Genomic DNA, 23,667 nt, shown 5'->3' on the forward strand with positions numbered 1-23,667 from the left:
AGGTGTTACATAGGTGGGTGTTTTCAATTGATCTGATATCCTGAATATATTGGGCTTAGTGAGGTTTCCTTTTTAACAGAAAACGTTAAATCCTTTTAAATGTTCACAGAAAGAAAAAAATACCATAAAAATGTCGACTTTGAACAATGTAGTTGTTCATGAATTTTTAACGCCTCTGTATTGATTGCGGTGCAAAAAAACACAACCATTAAAGACTGTAGGCTTGTAAGTGCATTTCCAGGTGTGGTACTTCTGCTCCAGTTATTGCATGTGCATTTACAGAGTGCTCCTACCAGCCTAGTAATTACCCCTAGCTCGGGCCAGGCATGTGCCAATCAGTGCGCCTCCTGATTTTGGGAAACAATTATACAAATACCAGCTACCTTATCTTTGTGACTATGGGGGCTATGCACTAAGCTCCGAGCTTTCGCGCCGGCCTGAAAAAAATTAGCACGTCCGATAAAAAATGAAGCCGGCGGCGCGATTCACTAAGGCCCTCAGCCCATTTTTTATCGGACGTGCCCAAAACTGGCTTATCGTGCGTGCAATGTATTTCCCCCCTGCGCTAGCGTTCTTAACCGTTCCGTACGCTAGCTGATAGAAAAAAAGCCGCGTGTAACATTTGCATGGAGATTTGCCATCTCCATGCAAGGCTGTTACAGGCGATCGTACAATAAATAAATACATTTTAATTATAGTGTACATGAGTAGGGGGTCTCTGGAGCTGAACAGCGTTGGTTTCAGGTCCGAGGACCCCCTACTTCAGGAGATACAGGCCCCGTTATGGGGTGCCGGTATCCCCTGCAGAATTTCAATGTCCCGGTCACGTGACACAGACGCTTGAAAGTGCAGGGGATACCGGCACCCCATAATGGGGCCTGTATCTCCTGAAGTAGGGGGTCCTCGGACCTGAAACCAACGCTGGTCAGCTCCGGAGACCCCCTGCACATCTACACTATAATTAAAATGTATATTAAAAAAAGAATTAACAAACATCAATACACGACCCCCCTCCCCCCCTCCCCCCTAACACATACAGTACAATAATGTGCAAAATAACTATTATCCAGATATGGATAATAGATTATTTGCCCATTATTAAACACTGCATTAGCATACCTAAATAAAGTCAATAAAAACAGTAGCCAGCTAATCCAATCAATACAAGCAGTAACAATATCAACAATTATTTAATTAAACCATTAACCAATTAAACAAATTAATTCCTAAACCAATTCAAAATTAATAGTAACACTAACCAATCAAAGCAATTAATTACAACAACATTAATGAATTTAAACATTAAAAGACAAATAAATAAATTCAAACAATCTCTGAAATAACCATAAAACGCATTAGCTAACATAATACAACATTAACTACAAACGAACACCAATCGCAAACATTTTATTACATTAAGCATGAAAAAAACAAACAATGACATCCACATAAGAAACTGGCATTAAAAAAACCAACAGCAATACCAAGCCAGAAATGCCCCCCAAAAATTGTAATAATAATGTATTAATCTGTACCCTAAAGTGGTACAGATTAATATATTATCAGTCAATGTGCCTCCCCCAAAAAATTAAAAATCACATCCAATGAAAAAACCTGTAAAAAAAGACATTTACAAACATTCTATATATTACTTACCATTAGAAGCGGTGGCCCTCCGACTCCCGGGGTAACAGGAAGCTCACGTACCTTGAAGGCCTCCAACAGCCTCCGATGCCATCCGCCATGAGGATCCGGATCAGGTACCCAAATTTTCTTTTTTCTTTCTTTAATAACCTTCTTCTATCTTCATCTGTCACCATTTCTTGTTCTTCTTTATCTTCTTTCTTCATCTATCAATCCAAAAAACCCCATGTTAAATCCCAGCCGATGCTGTCTCATCAGCTTCTTGGGCTCAAATGAGGCGTCACGGCCTTAAATATGGCTTGTGACGTCACATTTACCCTCAAAATGGTTAACAGCCACCTAATTGGCTGTTCAAATCATGTTCCGACTTTAATTTTTTTTTTTTTGACATGACGTCACTTAAAGGGAATGATGCCAGCCAATCAGAATGGCTGTGCTTCATTTGCCTTTAAGATGACGTCACGAAGCCGGCGTCACATGGTATTTCAGCCAATCAGATCGTGGGAACCAATTCCACACTGATTGGCTGAAATACCATGTGACGCCGGCCATCTTGGATTTCGTGACGTCATCTTAAAGGCAAATGAAGCACAGCCATTCTGATTGGCTGGCATCATTCCCTTTAAGTGACGTCATGTCAAAAAAAAAAAATTAAAGTCGGAACATGGTTTGAACAGCCAATCAGGTGGCTGTTAACCATTTTGAGGCTAAATGTGACGTCACAAGCCATATTTAAGGCCGTGACGCCTCATTTGAGCCCAAGAAGCCGACGAGACAGCATCGGCTGGGATTTAACATGGGGTATTTTGGATTGACAGATGAAGAAAGAAGATAAAGAAAAACAAGAAATGGTGACAGATGACGATAGAAGAAGGTTATTAAAGAAAGAAAAAAGAAGATTGGGGTACCTGATCCGGATCTTCATGGCGGATGGCATCGGAGGCTGTTGGAGGCCTTCAAGGTACGTGAGCTTCCTGTTTCCCCGTGAGTAGGAGGGCCACCGCTTCTAATGGTAAGTAATATATAGAATGTTTGTAAATGTCTTTTTTTACAGGTTTTTTCATTGGATGTGATTTTTGATTTTTTGGGGGAGGCACATTGACTGATAATATATTAATCTGTACCACTTTAGGGTATAGATTAATACATTATTATTACAATATTTGGGGGGCATTTCTGGCTTGGTATTGCTGTTGGTTTATTTAATGTCAGTTTCTTATGTGGATGTCATTGTTTGTTTTTTTCATGCTTAATGTAATAAAATGTTTGCGATTGGTGTTCGTTTGTAGTTAATGTTGTATTATGTTAGCTAATGCGTTTTATGGTTCTTTCAGAGATTGTTTGAATGTATTTATTTGTCTTTTAATGTTTACATTCATTAATGTTGTTGTAATTAATTGCTTTGATTGGTTAGTGTTACTATTCATTTTGAGTTGGTTTAGGAATTAATTTGTTTCATTGGTTAATGGTTTAATTAAATAATTGTTGATATTGTTACTGCTTGTATTGATTGGATTAGCTGGCTACTGTTTTTATTGACTTTATTTAGGTATGCTAATGCAGTGTTTAATAATGGGCAAATAATCTATTATCCATATCTGGATAATAGTTATTTTGCACATTATTGTACTGTATGTGTTAGGGGGGTGTATTTAGTTAGAAATATTGTTTAGTATTTTTGTTGGCACAACATTGGTACCGCAGGCCCGCGGGTACCCCGGGACTCCCGCGGGGACCCCGGGACGGCCACGGGGTCAGCCGGGGACACCCGCGCGACCCCCGGCCTCCCTTGTGGACACCCGCCGGCCTGTTGTATGAGTGTTGCACATGCAAAAAGGTAAACAAAGAATTTTTTCTAAGTCCAGCTTTTTTTATCACCTGCCTTTAGCTGGTGAGCTTTATTCAGCGCAACTTTCACGTACGATCAGTTTGCGTTGCTTAGTGAATCCCGCAGAAGGGCAGGATTCAGCGCAAACAGCTCATCGTACGAGCAAAGTAGGACTTTGAAAAAATTTCAAGAAAAAGCTCGTTTTAGAGCGCAAAGTGCCTGTTTGCGCGGCTTAGTGAATAGCGCTCGGCGGAACTTCACGTTCTAAAAGCACTTTGCGCTCTTAAAACGACTTATCACTGCTGAGTGCATAGCCCCCTATGTCCCTTAGTTTGCAATTTTTAGCAAGCTTTACCAAGTAAAAAGGTTTTTACTATATATACTGGAAATCAAAGTAACGTCATCTCTTGGATAATTTTATAACATTTCTGTTTACTTTTAGTGAAATTCTAACTGTGCCTATTTAGTTTAATGCATTTCAATGTAGGGGACAGATTATTAACTGAATCCCCATTGGGATCAAGAAAAACCATAATGGGATACTGTCATTTCCTAAATAAATTGTTGAAGATGGCAAGTTCCTTATGAGCGCTACTATACATTTCTGCATATATGGAGGAGACCACGAGCAAGGCATTTTGGCAATGATGTGGTTCTTAGATAGACCTTTTGAACATATATTTTTCAGCATCAGAATCAATGTTCTGTATTTTGCAACGACATTACTTTGCTTTCATTATATCAACAAGCTATTTGAAGAGTGATTCTACGGAGCTGGAATTAAAGAGAAAGATGCATCAATTTCTGTGTCCCTGTCATTTTCTCTCTAGCCTTCTGGACAACAAATCTGTGTAAAAAAATAAAAATAAAATGTGATCAGCAAATAATAGCACCTATTTAGTATCAATATTGGTTCTGGAATGGAGTAGATTTGTTAAAGGTTGTGACTCCTCTGGAAGTGAATGGGTTAAGACAGTTCTGCATAGCTTTACTGCTCTTGCAAGACTGCAGACGTTTCTTCTTCATAGTTCACATTAAGACAGTTGTGACGATTCCAATGCTTACAACAACCAAGTAAACTCTCAAGGAAATGACTCTTTCTTTAAGGTTTAGGAAAACTATGTACCACGGAGTATCGTCACACTTTGACCACTGGGCATTTCAAAGTAGAAACCTTGTTAGTGTGAACTTTTAGAACCTTTTAATCCTCACATACTGTAGGTCCTTTCATGTAATGTCTTTCATCCGCAGTTAGTAGGAAAACCGCAAACAAAATACACCACAGTTAATCGCACTAAGGTACCTGTGGGAAGATGAAGCAGTCAAAGCTTTATCCCTCTATTATACTGGTGATATCCTACTATTTTAACCACTTAAAGGCAGGTCATAAACATTTAAATGTGTAACCTCTGTAGAAAGATTTAGAGAAATCCCAGAAAGCAAAGTACTCAACTTTTTATTTGTTTTAATTGAACCCATAAGTAGCAAAACCTTTATTACCTTTGCAAAGAAGACAACCAGTTTTTCCCCCCAACATTAAAAGTAACAGACAGCGATGCATATCGTCGGTGTCCTACAGCATACTGTGCAAAGAAAAGCAAAGAGTCTTTGCCCTAACCTTAAACCGATAATGAAATGCCACAAAAATGTGGGTTTTTTTTAAATTGAAAGATTAAGACATAGCTGAGCCAGATCCTCGTCTGGAATTCTACACAAGTCAAGGTGGTGGGTGAATATCGAGGATTCTCTGCTCCCCTATAGTATTAAGTCACCTTCTCTGGGTATCTCGCAAAGACAGACCAGCTAACTCCCTCTTCTTTCCACCATTAAGCACTCACTCTCCCGATGGGACCGTCTCAAACTTAGACATGGACTCTCCTCAAAGAACACTGCTATGTCCCTCTGTTTGGTATTCCACCATTTCCCCCCGGGATGTCAAGGCTTATTTTTAACACCTGGATTAAAGCTCACCAGAGTGGACTACTTCACCAGAGTGGACTACTTCACCAGAGTGGACTACTTCACCAGAGTCAACAAGCTCATTGAGGGCTCCCATGTCAAGAATTTCATGGATTTAAAAGAAAGAGGTAAATTGCCCCCATCGGAAATGTTTTGCTTTCTTCAGGTTGAAAATGTTTTGTCCATACATCCCTCTCATTTCCCCTCTGCTATCACCTATTATGAACTCCTATACAAGTCCAGATATTTGGAGCATGGGAAGATCTCTCAAATAAACCAAATACTACTGAACATTGAGCACACCAACAAATGTGCGTGCATGTTGAAGTGGGAGGAAGAAGTAGGGGCCACATTAGACATAGATGAGTGGGATGCCATATGTGAAGCAGCAGCTGAGAACTCAATATGTCCAACTCTCAAACTTCCAAATGATGCTATTTAGGTGGTATCCAACACCGGTTAGACTACATGTAATAGACAAGGAGAGATATCCTCTATGTTTCAGAGGCTGTGGCCAAACCAGATCCCTAGCACATATCTGATGGTCATGCCCAATATTATGGAAACAAGTGTTTAGTTTAGTCGACACAATGTTGGGCAGGCCCCTAGCCCCACATCCTTGGTATGCCCTGCTAGGCAAACCTCCACAGGGCCTATCCAAACATGCCAGTATGCTTGACTCACATATCATTCTAACGACAAGATGCTGCATCACCGCTATGTGGAATAGGCAGGGGATCCCAAACATCAGTGCGGTTAAATGTACAGTTTGGTGCATTCTTGGGAGCCATGGTGACCGTAGAGAGGAGGGGGAAGATAAAACCTAATATAAATCCAATGCTGTGAGGTATATTAAGCGTGCAGCAGCAGCAGCAGCAGCAGCAGCGCAGGTTCTGTTCCGTAGTGTCTGGGAACAAGGTTTAGTGCAGTTGCCGGTGGGCTAATGGCCCAGAAATGTCTAGGTTTTCCCCTACTTTCCCCTGTAATACTATTGTTCCCCCCCCTCCCCCCATTGACATGTCCCACTTGCCCTAATATGCTATCATTTAAATTTAAAATGTCATATGATGCCACTGAATATATGTTCATATTTACCCTGCTCCCCTTTTTCTTTTTGAACCCCCTTGAAAATTTCTAAATAGACAAACAGATGAAAAAAGAAAAAGTCATTATTTTGTCAGGACAGAATTATATACATTTTTGGAATATGACGACATTGGACATCTTCCGGTCCTGTATAAGATGAAATAAATGTTTTTCTTATAAGAATTTTGCCCTCAACAATGACTCCACTCATGTAACTCATGTAACACATGTTATACTGCTGTGCTACCAGAAAAGCCCACTTTTCCCACTCTCTCTGGACCTTTCCCTACCGGTTATATTTTTGCAGTGTTACTGTCATATTGATCAGACATGCAAAGAAGATGAAAATGAGCAGAACAAGTGGATTAGCACAATGCATAGATTTGCTCACATGCACTAATACTAATATATTTATATACACTGTAAATACTGGCTTTTCTTTTGTGCCCTCTTAGCTCTCCTATGTTTCTGCCTCCTCTATTCTCTGCAACAATACCTTCCTTTGTATGCATCAGTAAAGAGTCATTAGCTGAGAACACTAACAGGAGATGTCAAAGGCTAAAATTGCTGCTGTAACATGATGTCAGACATGCCTAGATGATTAATAGTGTTCCATACTTAGGACAGCCTATCATAATCCTTCTTGTTCCTAGATACCCTTTCAACCCAACTCCTACATCCCACACACATTGTGCACTTTGCCAGGCCTGTCCTTTACCTTCAGTGAAATGTAATCTTACTTTAACAAATATGTGATGATATGGCTGTCCTATAACAAGCATTGCAAAGGTTTTTTTTAATCACATTTAAAAAATAAAACTACAGTACTGTATGTCCCAATAGGCTTTTTATTCGGATAAAGTGTCAGATGGTCATGTCCAAGCTTATACACCACTTGTGGCTTTAACATTAATGGGCGTTTCAAAGTTATAGCGCCTCAATCGAATCAGCACTATTGTCGCCCAATTTCTGTCAACTAAGGACATGAACTTTACTTAAATAAACCTCAGGAAAAACTACACACTTAAACTTCACGGATTCCTTTACACCTGAGACCGGGTCAGAGGATGGACAAGGAGGGCACCTTGTCACATATGGTGGCAGAAGTGGGATTATGGAGGATTCCTTGAAGGCCCTGGTGCATGCTACTGCACAGCATCAAGACACCAGCCAGTTGTTGCTGAGTCCTGCTGCACAGGATAGAGCCACATTATTGGAGGTGGCTAATAAACTGGGAGAGGCTCTGTCCAAATGTAAGGGGAGGGGTGGTAGATACCATATGGAAAAAAAAGATAAATTTACATCGTGCAAAATTGCGAAATATATGTGAAATGTGTGAAAAAAAGCCTCTAAAATTCCTACTCACAATGGAGCAATCAATCAATGCATTATCCCTATCAGTGGCAGTGATATCCCTGTCTTGGGTAAGATGTCAGGTGGTTTCCAGTGAATCTCAAGGATAGAAAACAGACAAAAGTGCAGACAGAAAATGCAAATACTGTATGTAGTTTATTTATACAATGTATACTGTATCTTTTTTTCATATGGTATTTATCACCATTTCCTTTACGTTTAGAGAGAACCGACTTGCAAGACTTTTAGAAAAGTCTAAATGAGGGTTGAGTGGAGGTTTATACCTCCTATATACTGTACTGTATATATATTTTTGGATCACCCTTTTTCACTATTTCAGTGTTTTAGGTTTATGTCACATTGCACTTATATGGTTATAGACCATTTTATTTGGTTTATTACACTAGATAAATATGTCACTATAATATTTTTCCTGGGATTAACGAGAGTGTTAGAGCGCCATCCAGCATTTTGTATCATTATCTGGGAGAGGTTCTTCCAATACCAAGCACTGTGGGCACTGACAGCATGGAAGAGCACCATGTGATCAAGGCCAATAATGTTTTTACAACAAATGACTACAGAGGTTGAGGCTGAGGCCTACCTTCCGGCATTCGAGAGAACCGCTAGTAGGAAGGCTTGGCCCCAGAAACAATGGACTTGTATACTTGTGCAGTGAAGATCAAAAGGCCTACCATGACATTGATTTACAGATGCTGCTGAGCATCCTCTCCCGAAGGAAAAAATTCTCGCCAGTTGGAGTAACTGCAGCTGTCCGTGCACAGAGGTTTCACGCATAGAAGTACCTGGAGGACAAAACTCCTCATTCCCAAATGTTCTAACTTATTTATTTGGCACAGAAGTAAACACGGCCAGAAATAAACAGTCCTGCCAAGATTATAGTGCTACTCCTATTGGACTGAGTTCTACAAGGTTTACCTCAAGGCTTCATGAATGGATTGGAAGAAATGCTACTGAATCCTAGTACAGTTTATGGTGCTGGTAGAATGATGCTGGCCCGTTAAATAGCTGTCATGGACACAGACTGAACAGTAAGGTCGCAATAAGAGACGAACTCCAGTCCTGAAGACCCGTACTATGCAAGTGTACGGCAGAACCCTAAGAGGGAGAGTTCATGAAAAATGACACAAGCTTGCAAAAGAGCCCGGCGAACCAATCAATAAAACAACTTTATAAGCATAATCAGAAAATAAATTGGATTTCCCTCAAGTGTTACAATTGCGGAAACTTGGGACATATACTGTAGCTGCTCAATATTCCAATCAACCGGAGCCTATACCATGCAACATGGGGGATCCCATAATTGATTGCAGTTTGATCAGCCTTGCCGGAGCAGTGGAGTCATAAAATCAATGAATCAGGAAAATTAATTTAAATGGCCAGGAAACCACTGCTATGGCTGACTCCGTAAGTGCAGTCATCTGGCTTTAAGGAAGGCCGATTGGTAGAGCTAAACAGGAACTGAATAAGAGAGTTGGGATAACTTGTGTGCATGGGACAGTGAACTTGTATCCCATAAGCACTGCAATTATTGAACTACATGGAAATAGAAGAAAAGTTACAGTCCCACTCATCTCCCGAGTACCCTGCCGAGTCTTACTGGGAAGAAAGTTCCCAGGCTTTAACAAGCTACTCCACACCGAATGCAAGACAAAGGGTGACCTCAATGAAAAGCTATAGATTTCTACTGGTCAGACCTGTGCATTGGAGATTAGCCAGGATAGTATTAAGAAAACATGCCCTCATTGATGCTTGTTCTCGCTGCAGTATTGCAAATGTCCACCAGGTTTGAGACACAGGAGAAAATTACAACTCCCAGAGGCATTGCAACACAGGACTCTCCCACTTCCTTGTTAAGCACTATTTAAAGATCAGCAAGTACTGTGTTCCTTAAGTTGCAACTTTGGTTCTCACTACTGTTCACATCTCTGTCCTGTATCCGGCCAGCTAATTATTCTGCCCGTTTCCCTTGTGTATGATCTCGGATCTGCTCTGGACTTTGCCTTGCCTAACCCCTCATGTTACCGTGTCTGATAGCCTGTGAATGACCCTGGATTGCTTTCGATTCTGCTCTGTCTAATACCTATTCCATGATTTTTCCATCCTGATTCTGTCATCACCAGTGTTTTCAGACTAATGAGCAATTCATGTATACTTAGCAATTTACTGACCCTGATTTGTTCTCAGCATCTGAAGTCTGAAAAACAAAATGTGAAAGGAGAGAAGCCAAGAAATTGGGGACCATGATAAAAATGAAGGTTCAGGAGGAAGCCTTAGCAGATTAAGCAGACAAGAGAGAAATGATCAAACTCGTGAGACAGGGGAAAACCTGCATTATCACAAGCATTATCCATCTCGGATGCACAGGAAGTGAACCTAGAGGACAATCTGTCTTTGAGAAATTGTGTAACCAGTTTTGGTCGTGATCAAATCAATGAAACTATACTTCAAAACCTTAAATGGAAAAGCAGAATTAAATAGTGTTCCAGTGGAGGGAAAAGTAAAAGGACCTGGACCGAATTATCTTTTGAGAAATGATTTGCTATACAGAATAATATCAACAGCAGAGAATAATATAAGAGTTACCAGTACCTCAAGTACAAAGGAAGACTGTGTTAGATTTGGCACACATCCATTTGTTTGGCGGTCATCTAGGAGTGAACAAACTCCTAGTTTGAGTTTTGTTTTAATTTTATTGGCTTGAAGTATATGTAGAGGTACATCGTTTTTGCTCCCCCACTCCCCAGAGTGTCAACTAACAGCTCCTGATCATCGAGCCCCTCTGGTTCCACTATCCATCATTGATGAGCCTTTTGAAAGAGTAGCCATGGATCTTGTTGGACCACTGGAAAAATCAGCTTGAAGATAACAGTATATATTGGTAATACTGGACTATGTTACAAGAAACCCAGAAACTATACCATTTTGTTCGGCAACATCCAAGGCAATTGCAAAGGAACTACTACAGATGGCCTCTAGGATAGGAATACCTAAAGAAATACGCGCAGTTCAAGGAACCCCTTAAGTATCAAGACTTGTAAAAGAAAAAAACCCTTAAAACTTCAGTCTATCACTCACAAACTGATTAATTAGTTGCTCGCTTCAACCGGACACTTAAAGGAATGCTAAAGAATATACAGTAGTAAATAGAGTTGGGAAAAATTGGGACCTACTTCTACGTATCTTAATGTTTGCTGCAAGAGAGGCTCCTCAGACCTCAACAGGCTTTTCATCCTTTCAGTTGGACGCCATCCGAGAGGTATATTAGATATAGAAAAAGAGATTTGGGAAGAACAGCCAGTGCAAGGAAATAATGTTGTAGAGCACGACAGTAACACGAGGAACAATTGAGTCTCATAGTCAGAGAGCACATGGAGAGGGCTCAAGAAAAAAAAAACTTATTACAATCAAAATAAGGAAGTTCAGCCCAGAACTGTGTTATGGTACTAGTTCCTACTCCTGAAAGCAAATTCCTTGCAAGATATCAAGGACGTTTTTAGACCATTTAGGCAGTAGGGTAAGTCAACTACAAGGTTAGACAGCCTTATCAACACAAGCAAGTACACATATACCATCTAAATTTGTTAAAGCCCTGGCATGACCGGGAAGCCTAAATGGTCATAACAGATGGTATTACCACGCCTGTTGGATGACAAGACCAGGTGTTCATCTCGCCAGAGCTGGCACCTGAACAAAATGTTGAGGTCACCAAATGATAGAATGGAATAGTGATGTCTTCTTACCAACACCTGGTCATACCAAAGCGATATACCACGATATCGTTAATAAACCAAGAATTTCTGTATAAATTAAACCAAACTCCCTTCCCGAATGAAAAAGAGTGGAAATAAGGATGGACGTTAAAAAAATGCTAGGAGTCACTTAGCAATCCCACCGTGAGTGGTGCAGCCCCATAGTAATGATTACAGAACCCGCAGGTGCAGTTATATTCTGCAATGATTTCAGGAAAATAAATGAATTATCTCAGTTCAATCCCTACAGTAGCTGAATTGATAGATCTAGGGAAAGCAATATTTTGTCTACTCTGGATCAGACCAAAGGTTATTGGAAGATACCACTTTCTAACTCCGCAAAAAGGAAAACTGCTTTTGCCACTCCTGATGGGTTGGTTCAATGTAAGGTTCTTCCTTTTGGCCTGCATGGGGCACCTGTGACTTTTCAGAGGCTTATGGACAAGTGTCTACGACCTCATGCCCAATATGCATCTGCATATCTGAATGATTATAGTCATCTTTACTACGGATTGGGAGACGCACCTAATGAGAGTGAAGTGTTAGACACGCATAGACAAGCAGGTCTTACAGCCAATCCGTCTAAGTGTGTAATTGGGTTGGCGCAAACCAAGTACTTAGGATACATTGTAGGATTGGGTCTGGTAAAATCACAAATAAATAAAATAGAGGCAATCCATAACTGGCCCCATCCATTAAAAAAAAAAGAAGCAGGTAAACACTATATAATGTAAATTTCCCCTATATTTATAAAACCCTGAAAAAGGACCTCAAAACATGGTTGAGATACTCAATATTATGAGTAGGGAGGATAGCAGCAGTAAAAATGAAACTCCTCCCAAAAAGCCTCTATTTGTTTAGAGCCCTCTCAATATCGGTCAAATTGAGTGATATTGAGGATTTGCAGAAACAAATTAAATGTTTTATATGGAACAAGAAAATGCCCAGAGTTAGTGCTAATATATTAACCCAACCAAAAAAAAAAAGGTTGGACATCTTTTTAGATAGGAAAGGTATACAGGGATATATCAAATAAGTAAACATGGGAGGGATGTTAATCTAGGGATTAATCCGATTGCCAATTCTTGGAGTCAGGAAGGAATTTATTTTCCCCTTATGAGATATCATTGGATGATATGACTCTGGGGTTTTTTGTTTGCCTTCCTCTGGATCAATAAGTAAATATAGATATAGGATAAAGTATCTGTTGTCTAAATTTAGCATAGGTTGAACTTGATGGACGTACAGTATGTCTTTTTTCAACCTTATCTACTATGTAACTATGTAACTATGTAACCAAGCTGGAAGGAGTCCCCCACATAGGAGCTTATTACCAAGCCGTCCAAGTCACGCAGGTGGCACTATGGCATGCTCCCCAGGGCACACTTAGATGGGTTGATATAGAAAATCACTGTCACCCCACAACAAATAAGTAAAGTGCTATAGCACTCTAAAAGAAGTGGAACCACACAACATTCGCTCCTGTTATGGGATAGGATTACACTAAAAAGCAAAACTCACAACTCATGATTCAAATATCACACCCCTGTTCCACAAAACCTTATTTAAGCTGGGATGAGAGAAGGGTAACTTCATATGATGGAAAAGCAAAGATCTCATGAGAGTTAAAGACTTAAGAACACAAACTTAAAAATATTTGCACACTTTAAGGAAGTAAATCAGGTCCCTAACTGGACTATACCACTATCTACAACTTAGACATTTTATTACATCACATTCCATCAACACAAATCTTACAGTAATACACTCTTTGAAACTATTTGAGAGTAATCTCCACTCAGTATACAGTAGGCCTTATTTCAACCCTGTATCAAACAATCAGAGTCAGGCAAGACTCTAGACCCCCAAGATTGGGAAGACATCTGGAACGCTACATCCTCAATATCTATAAGCTCAGCAATAAAAGAGAACAGCTACAACCAATATCGATAGTACCTTACCCCCAATAGACTCAACAAAATGTTTAGCCAGACCTCACCAGCTGCTTCTGGGGATGCGGCCAGAGAGGCACAATGGTGCATATATGGTGGACCTGCCTCATAATATCTGGATTATGGCAGAAAGTTTTGCAGCTAATAAATGAGGTTCTGGGACGTACTGTAGAAATTGATTCTTGGTCGGACGATCCAGAATGTATCAAACGGAAAACGCAAAACGATTCTACATATATTGATGGCCACCAGGTGCACCATAGCAGCCGCATGGAAAGGTCCGATACCAGATATCTCAAAAATAATAAATCAAATCTGGCTAGTGCTTCATTATGAAAAAATACCAGCTTATCTCACTAACTCACTAACCAAATTTAGCAATACATGGAACCCATATTAAGTAAAATGGGACCTGCAGGACAGCACGGAACCTTAGCACCGTATAAAAGACCCCCCCCCCTCCTCAGGTATAGACACACGAAGAGATCAGAGTTCCTCGAAACTGAATTAAACAGAGTCTAACACCAACCATATTGAAGGGCAATATTGGACTTAAACCATATGCATCGTGACTAAATATAATGATGTGCAATCTAATGTTACTGTAGTTACTGTTATTTTATATGGCTGAAAATGTACCCTACAAGCCCCAGCCTACTATTCTGTTTCTGTACCCAACACCGCCCTCCCCTATCAAGAAAAAATATAAAGTAAATAAAAAAGCAGGTCAAGGCATTTCTGGGTATTATAGGGTATTATAGTAGATGTATACGCCATTTTGCCACAAACACAGCCCCGTTGACTGACGTAACGAAGAGCCCAGAAATGGTAAAGTGGGATAAAACCAGCTAAGCTGCATTCACAGATTTGTGCTCTTTGCCGGGATCTCATTTTGATTGCACCAGACTTTAAAGCAGCAGTCCAAGCTAATGTTTTTTTATTTTATTATTATTATTATGTTTCCCCCTTTAATTTGTGCATCAACACAATGCACACAATGCACACAATGCACACAATGCACACAATGATAAGTAATTAGCTAGGTTGCCAATGGAAGATTCGGCTCGGAGGTTCAATAAATGGCAGCAGAGGAGGATTCTGGGGTCAGTGGAACGTATTTGTATATTAATATGACAAAGTTCTGTGGGGAAGATCATGTGACCAGGCAATCACTAGATACAATTGGTGCACTGCTAGAGAGGACAGGGCTCAAAAACAGGTGTGCCAGAGCCTGCTTCAGAAGAGGAAGGGGATGTGACTTTGTAAATAGTTGCTATAAAAGCAAAAAAATGCTTGTTACATTATAATACATTAAAAATGTAATTTAGAGGTTTTTTTTTTTTAAATGCTACAAGTATTTTCTCATAGTACAAAACAGATTTATTAAAAAAAACACACACATGCAGAATATTGCTTGGACTGCAGCTTTAAGCGTGAATTTATTTTGCAAACAAATGCATCTGAAGTAGGTTTGGGAGCTGTGCTGTCACAAATAGTGGGGAACGAGGAACATCTCTAATACCACATTAGGAAATTACTTCCCAGGGAACAGAAGTATTTTGTGGTGGAAAGTAAAGCTAAGCTAGAAAACGAGCAAGAGAGTCCTTGAAGTATTACCTATTGCCAAGCCTGGATAAACCCCCTAGATCCTTGCACAGAAACAGTTTTATTTTGCGGATTAGTGTTTATTATTACCAGTATATTAGTAATAAAAGAACACATGATTTATTTATAGATGAGTAGTAGTCCAATTGTAAAGGAATCAGTGTTTGAAGAATGATGAAATGCACACTCCTTGCGACCCAAGTTATCTCCATACTACATACAGCAGCTATCACACATTCTCCAGCTCAGTACAAACTGAGTGCCACTGTACTGTATGGTAAAAGCCTCAGTCACGGCTACTCGTTTGTCCTGTACCTATCTTTTTGTTACAACATTCTCCATGGAGAGCACAGTAACTATAGCGGAAGTATCTTGGAAGCCAAGGAATCACCTGAGCTACAAGTACTGTGGTTTAGCTCTGGAGAACTTCCCTGGCTCGAATCCTGTAAAAAAGAAGAAGAAAACAAAAAGACAGGAGGAGTAATCGCCGGGATTGCGGCTTTAAGAATAAATGCCCTATACCAGGGGTGCACAAACTTTCTGTCCTGCTTCCCCCTGCCTGCTCTCCCCCAATGCTCACGCTCCCCTTCACCTTGTATCCAGCGTCAAATGATGCTGGGGGGGGGGGGGGGGGGGGCTGTGACCCTGCGTTGCCATGGCGACACGTCACACCAGCCGTCTGAATCAAGGTGAGGGAAGTTTCAGAGACCTCACGCGATCCCAAGCATTATATTTAAATGCCTTGGGGGAGAGCGCGGAGCATTTGCAACCGCCTGCACCCCCCCCCAGAAAAATCTCGCACCACACCCTGGTGGGCACACACCCCAGTTTGCGCACCCCTGCACTATACAATAACATGTCATATATATTGCTCGGTTCTTATTACAATGAAATGCACCCTATATTAAGACAAATAGCTGACTTATTTCATATGGATGTTTAACGGCAGACTTACCCTGGCAGTGAAATCCACAGCCGCACCTCGATTTAGCAACAGAGTAGCCACATTGATATTTCCATAGTGGGCAGCTATGTGGAGTGGAGTGAAGCCACTCTGGAAAAAAGAAGTGACCAAAGTACTGTAAATACATGAGATTTTTTGGATCGGTCAATGTTTGCAATACAATTAATATAAGCAGTATTATCGGCAAATGCAACCGCACTCCAAAACAACATTAGTAAACTAGGATCGCCCCCGGTTAATATTTATAACGATATATATGTTTCTCAGACCAATCCAGCAGTATCTATCAACATCACAGCTGCTTAATTTAACATGCTTTACCACTACGCACAAAGGGGAGATAAGGGGAGAAGTTAACTCCTGTGGACATTATATAGACGATACACACAGGTTTCTCCATCACAACACATGCTTTTATTCAAGCTGATTCTATTTTCAAACGTTTCGGTCCTCCGGTGCGGACCTTTTTGAAACCAGTTAGTCAACTTAATAACTACTGGATGTGTATCCTAGGAGTTTAGCACCCGCAAGTACTACCATTTTATGGTTATCTGCTAGAGTGCAGATATATCTCAACATAACTCCCTGATGTATGCTTTTATTCAAGGACATTTCATGCACGGTAATCAAATGCAATTTGTTTTGCTGCAACCTGTAACTAAGTAATGTAGTGGTAAAGTAGTAGTAATGTAGTAGTAATGTAGTAGTAATGTAGTAGTAATGTAGTGGTAAAGTAGTACAAAAGTTGCACAAAACATCAAACTACAAATCATAGGAAATATGCATATTGTCTTCTTTTAATCACCTACATCAATAATAATGTACTTTGTGATTGGTAACTTAACTTAGACTATTTTAGTATTTTATTAGATGCTGTTCTATACAATTTTTGGTTCTTGGATAAAGTAAGAACCCATGTCTAAATATTTAATGTGGACTTTTCAAAGATGCTCCTATTGCTACTAGCAATCCCAAGTTATTGCTGTGAAATGCACTACTTCCGAAATGGTTGTGTTTCACTAGGAAAACTATCCATAGATTCAAGTGAAAATGAACATGGAGCAATGTGTAGAGACCACTATTCCATTGTCCCTTCAAACAATCCTTTTGGTCAAAAGCAGGAGTAGTGGACACTCAGATAGTGTGTGCATTCTTAGGCTTAGAACATGGTGAAAAAGACAGTACTGAGCCGCGCTGAGCCTCCCCATCATTCCTAATGAGAGCAGCTTTAGATGGTGCTTCCGCAGGCGTGCGGAGGCGTGTGGTATTGCAGCTGACACCAAAATTAATTTTTTCCCGCTGAGGGAAGAGGGGAGCCGGGCACGTGACCGCCAAAGGCCAATGGCAGCCTGTGACGTTGGCGCCGTGACGCGATAGCCCCGCCTCCCGCTCCACCTCCAGCCCCGCCTCCCGCTCGGCACACAAGCACGCACGTTGACGCTCATGCAGGGACACAAAAAAGCTCCTGCTTGAGCAGGAGAGCATGAGTGTCAGCGCTGCTCAGCGCTCTTGTTGTCACCATGTCCGAGGCCTAGGACTCTTAAAGAAAATGTGTATGGATCCTTTCTTAATCCACAAGTCTGTGTTGCATAGAGGGGTTCCAAGTGTATGGTGTTCTTGATAGCTTGAAGTGCTTAAAAGAAGTAGTGGTATTAAAGACAATTGTTTATCTTGAAATTATATTATACTATTTTAAAATAACAATAACATTCTTATATAAAATACACTGTTAAATTATACTAATAAGTTGTTTTTAACACCAATCATTGCATTCTTTATAGAAAAAGAAAGTACTGATTTGAAAGTAAATAAAAGGTAGCACTACCGTGTATTAACCAACACCATTGCACTTCATTTCCTTTTGATATTCAGCACCACTATAGAATGAAGCATATTAATTCTACAGGACAACCCCTATATAAATGTGTAGTCTGCACCTGTCCTTTTCATTATTTCGGTAAACTCTCAAAAATGCTCAACACATGCAGTCAGTCTTCCATTCGTGTAATATAACATGGCCTCAGGGGGACTGGATGCAATTGTAAATAGTTAGCAAGCCGTTAAGCCATGCCTGCTGTGAAAGGGCCTGGTCAGTGAAGTTCTTCAGAATCCAAATCATCATTTTGCTGACACTAGTACGGGCAAGTGTCATGCAGAGAAGCCCAGAGCTCCAGTCTAGGAAGCAGTGTGTTAGGGCTGTCTGCAGCTCGGGAAGTAGCCAATAAAACATTTATGAGAATGCCACAGACATTATTTGACATAGCGGTAATTTGTTTTCAAGGTTGCTTACCACCGCTCTTTACAATACTTGTTTCAGCTGCAGAAAGCCCTGTTACTATTTACAATATTGCCCCCTATAGCACATGCTAACTGAAGGTCTAAAGCATAGATCAATACTACATCAAAGGCAATGCAAAGAAGAAAAGAGAAATGATGCAGCAGCAGTACGTTATGGGCGTGTGGTGTGTGTACATATATACCTCTGTTGTTCTATTCACCACCATCTAGGTTAACACATTTGGAAGCAAAGAGGGGGAAAAAATTAATGGTTAGTTCACCACTGATGACATGGATGCAGAAAGCTTTAGGGTGGCTAATGCTAATTGATATTGAACGTATGACGAATGATAGCACGATAAGTAACAGAAGGAAATCACATCAAGCTTGGGATGATCTATAGACCCTAATTGCATGCACTCAGTACCTAGGTACACAAATGATTAAAAATGAACTAAAGCGTATTCTATATTCTAGTTATAATAAGAAGAAATGTCATATGTACAGTACATCCATGAATGGGGTGAGTACCAGAAGTACCCCCCACGGGTGTTAATAGTATTGTTGTTCAGACACAATTATTCATAGGTGTTTTGCAAAACAACAATACTATCAAAGACTGTGTGTGGATGATTTCTGGGACGCAACCCACCCATGGATTTACTGTACATACTTATTATTATTCTAACTAGAATATAAAATACTCTTTAGTTCACTTTGAATACCATGTGTACCCAGGTACTGAGCGCATGCAATTAGGGCCTTCGAATTATCCCAATCTGGAGCCCATTTCTTTTTGCTAGTTCTCACTATTTACCCTCACTGCACCTACCACAACTATTTAAAGGTATATTTGTGTTCTGTGTTTGATAGCAGGACAGGCACAGAAGGGAAGTTAAAGCACATAGCACCAACATGGTATCTTTTGTTGATGACAGAAATGAAATTGTTGGACAAGTTCTCAAAAGGTTGTCAGTACATCTGAAGAAATGATCCTGCATGCTGCATTATGCAGGTTACAATAAGTGTCCTTCTAGCTCTGAACAAACAGATTCTAGAGGAAATTATTATTGTAATTTCAGTGAGGCAATGTAAAAAAAAAATTGGATGGAAAAGGCAAACATAGTTACAGTATGAGATGAGTCTGTAAGTTATATAGCAACAAATACATTAGATGCATTAGAAAAAACAGACTTTATGGTACAAACACTGCCTTTGAAGTGTAAAAACTTGGTTCAAATGCCAATGTCCGTGTGACGTGTGACGTGTGACACTGGCCCATACTTACACAGCAGTGCTATTCCATAAGACAACTTCTGGTGCCATAAGATACCTTATGGTGCACTCACTTGACGGAGTTGTAAGGTGTTTCCCTGTGTCAGAAGGTCTCTTGTAATAGCACCATTTAATATATATGGACGTTTCCTCTCCCTGTGCCTTAGGCCAGGGGAGCACAAACTTCTGGTGCTGCGCCCCCCTGCCTGCTCTCCACCAGTGCTCGCCCGCCCCCCCCCCCCCCCCGCTTACTTGTGTGATGGCATCAAATGACGCCGCAGGGTCATGTGACCTCAGGTCACATGACTCCGCTGCATCATTTGATGTCACATTGCCATGGCAACGCGTCGCTCGAAGCCGGCTGGAGGCATCGCGCGGTCCCCCGACATTTAATTTAAATGCCTTGGGGAACAGTGGGGGGCCTCTGTAGCTGCGCCCCACCCAAAAAATCTTCCGCCCCTAGCCCCCTAGTTTACACACCTCTACCTTAGGCACATAAAGTCAGCACTCAAAAAATAATGAAGAGAAAACGGTAGAGTCGTGTTTTCCTTTTGGTCTCACCAGGTTTCTTTAATGTATCCAAAAAAACCGCAGCAGTACAAAAACAATATCACAGCACACACGTGATGCATGTGTCCTGATTATTTTGTATTGCTGCTGTTTGTTTTCTTTATTCAATAAAGAAACTTGGTGAGACCAAAAAGGAAAACGTGAGTATCATTTTCTCTCATTTCTTTTTTGAGTGCTGATCCTGTATGTTTTATTTATATTTGTATGCATCTAGCGGTATTGATGCAGGACCCTAGCACATCCCTCTGAATTATAGAAGACAGGGCGAGTGCAAGTTGGGTCGAAATTTTTTTTGAGGCACACAAATTTAAATAGATTAAATAACAGAGCACAAACCGGCCCAGTGAGTAATGTGTGCAGCGCAATACCAGGGAAATGAATGTGTTATACACAGATGGGGTGCAAAACGGTGAAGGAGGACCTACTGTACTTACATTAGGTGGGTAGGATTCAAACATCCTGTTAAATCCTAAATTAAAAAAGTCTGAGGGGCCTATTCTATAAGCCACTTATCGAGCACTTATCGGCCAAAATGCCTACTGCTATTCAGTACGCCTCGATAAGTGGGCGATAAAGGAATGAATCGCCAAATTTCTCATCCGTCATAAAAAAAAAATCACCGGGTGAGTGGTTATAAGCCACTTATCGGCAGGATCTGAAACTCGTGCAATTCTAGTAGTCGTGATTAGCTTATCGAGGCGAATCGCGGCTCCAGAATAGCGAGTTTCTCCCAAAATCCTCACGCTAGGAAAAGTTGGCATGAGAATGGTTAGAAGCTGGTGAGAGGCGGCGAGGCAGAACAAAAATGCATTATTTCTGCATTGGATTGATGCCGGGGGTCTCTGGATCTGATACCCATTAATATCAGCACCGGAGATCCCCGGCATGAATCCCAAGCAATAAAAATGCATTTACAGGCAACTTCATTACCTTAGCAGCTAACCACTCCCGCTACCTACCCTCCAAGGGCCAAATACCCCCTTCACCAATCCCCGCATTAAAAACACAACAACACTAATACCCACCTCCTCTACCCCCACATAATTAATACCAGAGGCCGCGGGTGTCTGGGGGTCCTCAGGTGGTCCCCGCGAGTGCCTGCTGGCCTGCCGTACCAATCCTTGTTGGCTACTGGTTTAAATGTATTAATTGTTGTGTTTGCTACTGGTTTAAATGTATTAATCGTTTTGTTGGCTACTGGTTTAAATTAATTAATCGTTTTGTTGGCTAGTGGTTTTATTTCTTTAATTGATTGGCTAGTTCTTTTATTTCTTGAATTGTGGTGTTCAGTTGCTTGTCTATATATTTTATTATTGTGTATTTTTGGCCTTCATGTTTTTTTTATTAGGTTTACCATTGACTGCTATAGTGGCTTATCATGCCCATATTATATGGGTATGATATACCACTGTGCCAATCAATAGGTACAGGGTGGGTATAGTGCTCCCGGGGTGGGTGGTTAGGCCTCCTGGGTGGGTAGCGGGGGAGGGTCGGTTAACCCCTTAATTACCATAGCGGTTATTAACCGCTAAGGTGATTAAGGGGTTAAGGGCCATTAGATTTTATTTTTTCTTGTATTCTTGCTGGGATCGGAGGACATGAACCTGCAGTATGCCGACGAGGACACTCTTCATGATGGCAGGGGTAAGTAGAAAGGTTTATTTACTTTATTTCTGTTGTCTGTCTAATGTTTGATTTTATAATGGGCAAATTAGCTATTACCCATATCAGGATAATAGTTATTTTGCCCATTAATGTACTGCATGTGTTGTGGGGGGTTGTTAGGGGTAGAGAAGGTGGGTAGTGGGGTTGTTGTGTTTATTATCGATTCTTGGGGGTAGAGGTTTTGGGTGACAGCATGTTTTGGGTACTAGCACCAAGGGTAGGTGTTTAGGCCTTCCGGGGGGTAGCGGGACTGGTTAACCCCTTCATTACCCTAGTGGTTCCCACCACTATGGTAGTGAAGGGGTTAACTCCTCTTGAAACCTTCCAGCCAGGCCTAACCACCCACCCTGGAACTACTACCCCCTTCATCCATACACTCTGCTCCAAGAAACAGGCGTCTGAGGTTTAACCCCTTCATTGCCTTGGTGGCTAGCCGCTACGGTAATGAATCTATTTTAATATACATTTTTATTACTAGTGTAGATGAGCAGGGGGTCTCCCCAGCAGAACCGCGTAGATTTGAGGTCTGGGGACCACCTGGATCCCAAGATATAGGCCCCGTTATGGGGTGCTGGTATCTGCTATGAATTTAAATCCCACCGTCACGTAACCGTGGGAATAAAAGGCATAGGAGATACCGGCACCCCGTAACGGGGTCTGTATCTCAGGAAGCAGGGGGGTCCCCGGACCTGAAATCAACGCGGTTCTGCTCTGGAGACCCCCTGCTCATCTACACTAGTAATAGAATGTATATTAGAAAACATTAATTTCGGGTGAGATTTGCGCAGGTAGAGGCGGCTCTCTCTGAGCAGCTCTCTCTGCAGCTGAAAGAAATCGGCGGGTTTGGCCTTTTCAGAGGGGCGATCATCACGCCGCCGGCTACTCACCCGTTTTGGGGATTTTAGAACAGGCCCCTGAGTGTCAAAATATAATGGGATATAATTTGAATTAAGTTGTTACATTTAAATGTTACCACTGTTTGAAATAACCTTTCCCAGAATTTAATGTCCTATAGCCTTCAAATGTCCATAAAATTAAATTGCTCTTAAAAAGTCTGACTATAGGTTATTGTCATTGCAGAAATATGATCTTTCCTGAAATTGTTTTGTGTAGAAAAATAAATGCAAAATTCTGCATAAAATATATATATATACAGGATATTTATGCATTTTAGCAGTGCAGGCATTCAAAATAGCTAATTCTGTTGGCACATGCATGGCATAAATGAAAACATGTTTCCAAGAAAGCAGATTATAAATAAAGGGTTAATGGCGATATAAGAGTTCAAATTATAAAAGAAAAAGAATAAATGGACTCAAAATGATATTGGACCTAAGTACGTATGGGTTATTTGGTTTTAGATCAGAATGTATTAATACAAAGAAGTTCTTGTCTATATTGCTGGAATGCTCAGAATTGCTTAACTGTAAAGGGAGTCAACTTTTCTATAACACAGTGTGCTTAATATCCTTGCATATTGAAACCATGCAAAACCAGCTAACCTTGGACTCCACGTCAGCATTGTGGTCATTCTGCAGGAGAAGAGCTGCAGCCTTCGTGTCGTCTTTTCTGGCTGCAATGTGAAGAGCTGGAAGTCGGACTTTTCCTTTTGTGTCATTTTCGAGAAGCAGAGACACCACTTGGTCATGGCCTTGCTGAAGGGCGACTGCCAGAGGTGTAAACCCATCCTTTTGGAGAAAATGAGGGCATTTAAGT

The 23,667-nt window shown here is 40.8% G+C and overlaps 1 protein-coding gene across 1 annotated transcript in view; it reads right to left on the reverse strand.

Annotated features, from left to right (window-relative positions):
- ANK3 (ankyrin 3) overlaps window positions 1-23,667 on the reverse strand; it is a 461,946-nt gene that overhangs the window by 307,740 nt on the left and 130,539 nt on the right. The window contains 3 exon segments of the mRNA XM_075612960.1: window positions 16,156-16,254; window positions 18,645-18,668; window positions 23,454-23,639. Of these exon segments, the coding sequence (XP_075469075.1) occupies window positions 16,156-16,254; window positions 18,645-18,668; window positions 23,454-23,639 (309 nt within the window).

The sequence above is a fragment of the Ascaphus truei genome, chromosome 8 (assembly GCF_040206685.1).
Source record: "Ascaphus truei isolate aAscTru1 chromosome 8, aAscTru1.hap1, whole genome shotgun sequence".
Taxonomy (NCBI): Eukaryota; Metazoa; Chordata; class Amphibia; order Anura; family Ascaphidae; genus Ascaphus; species Ascaphus truei.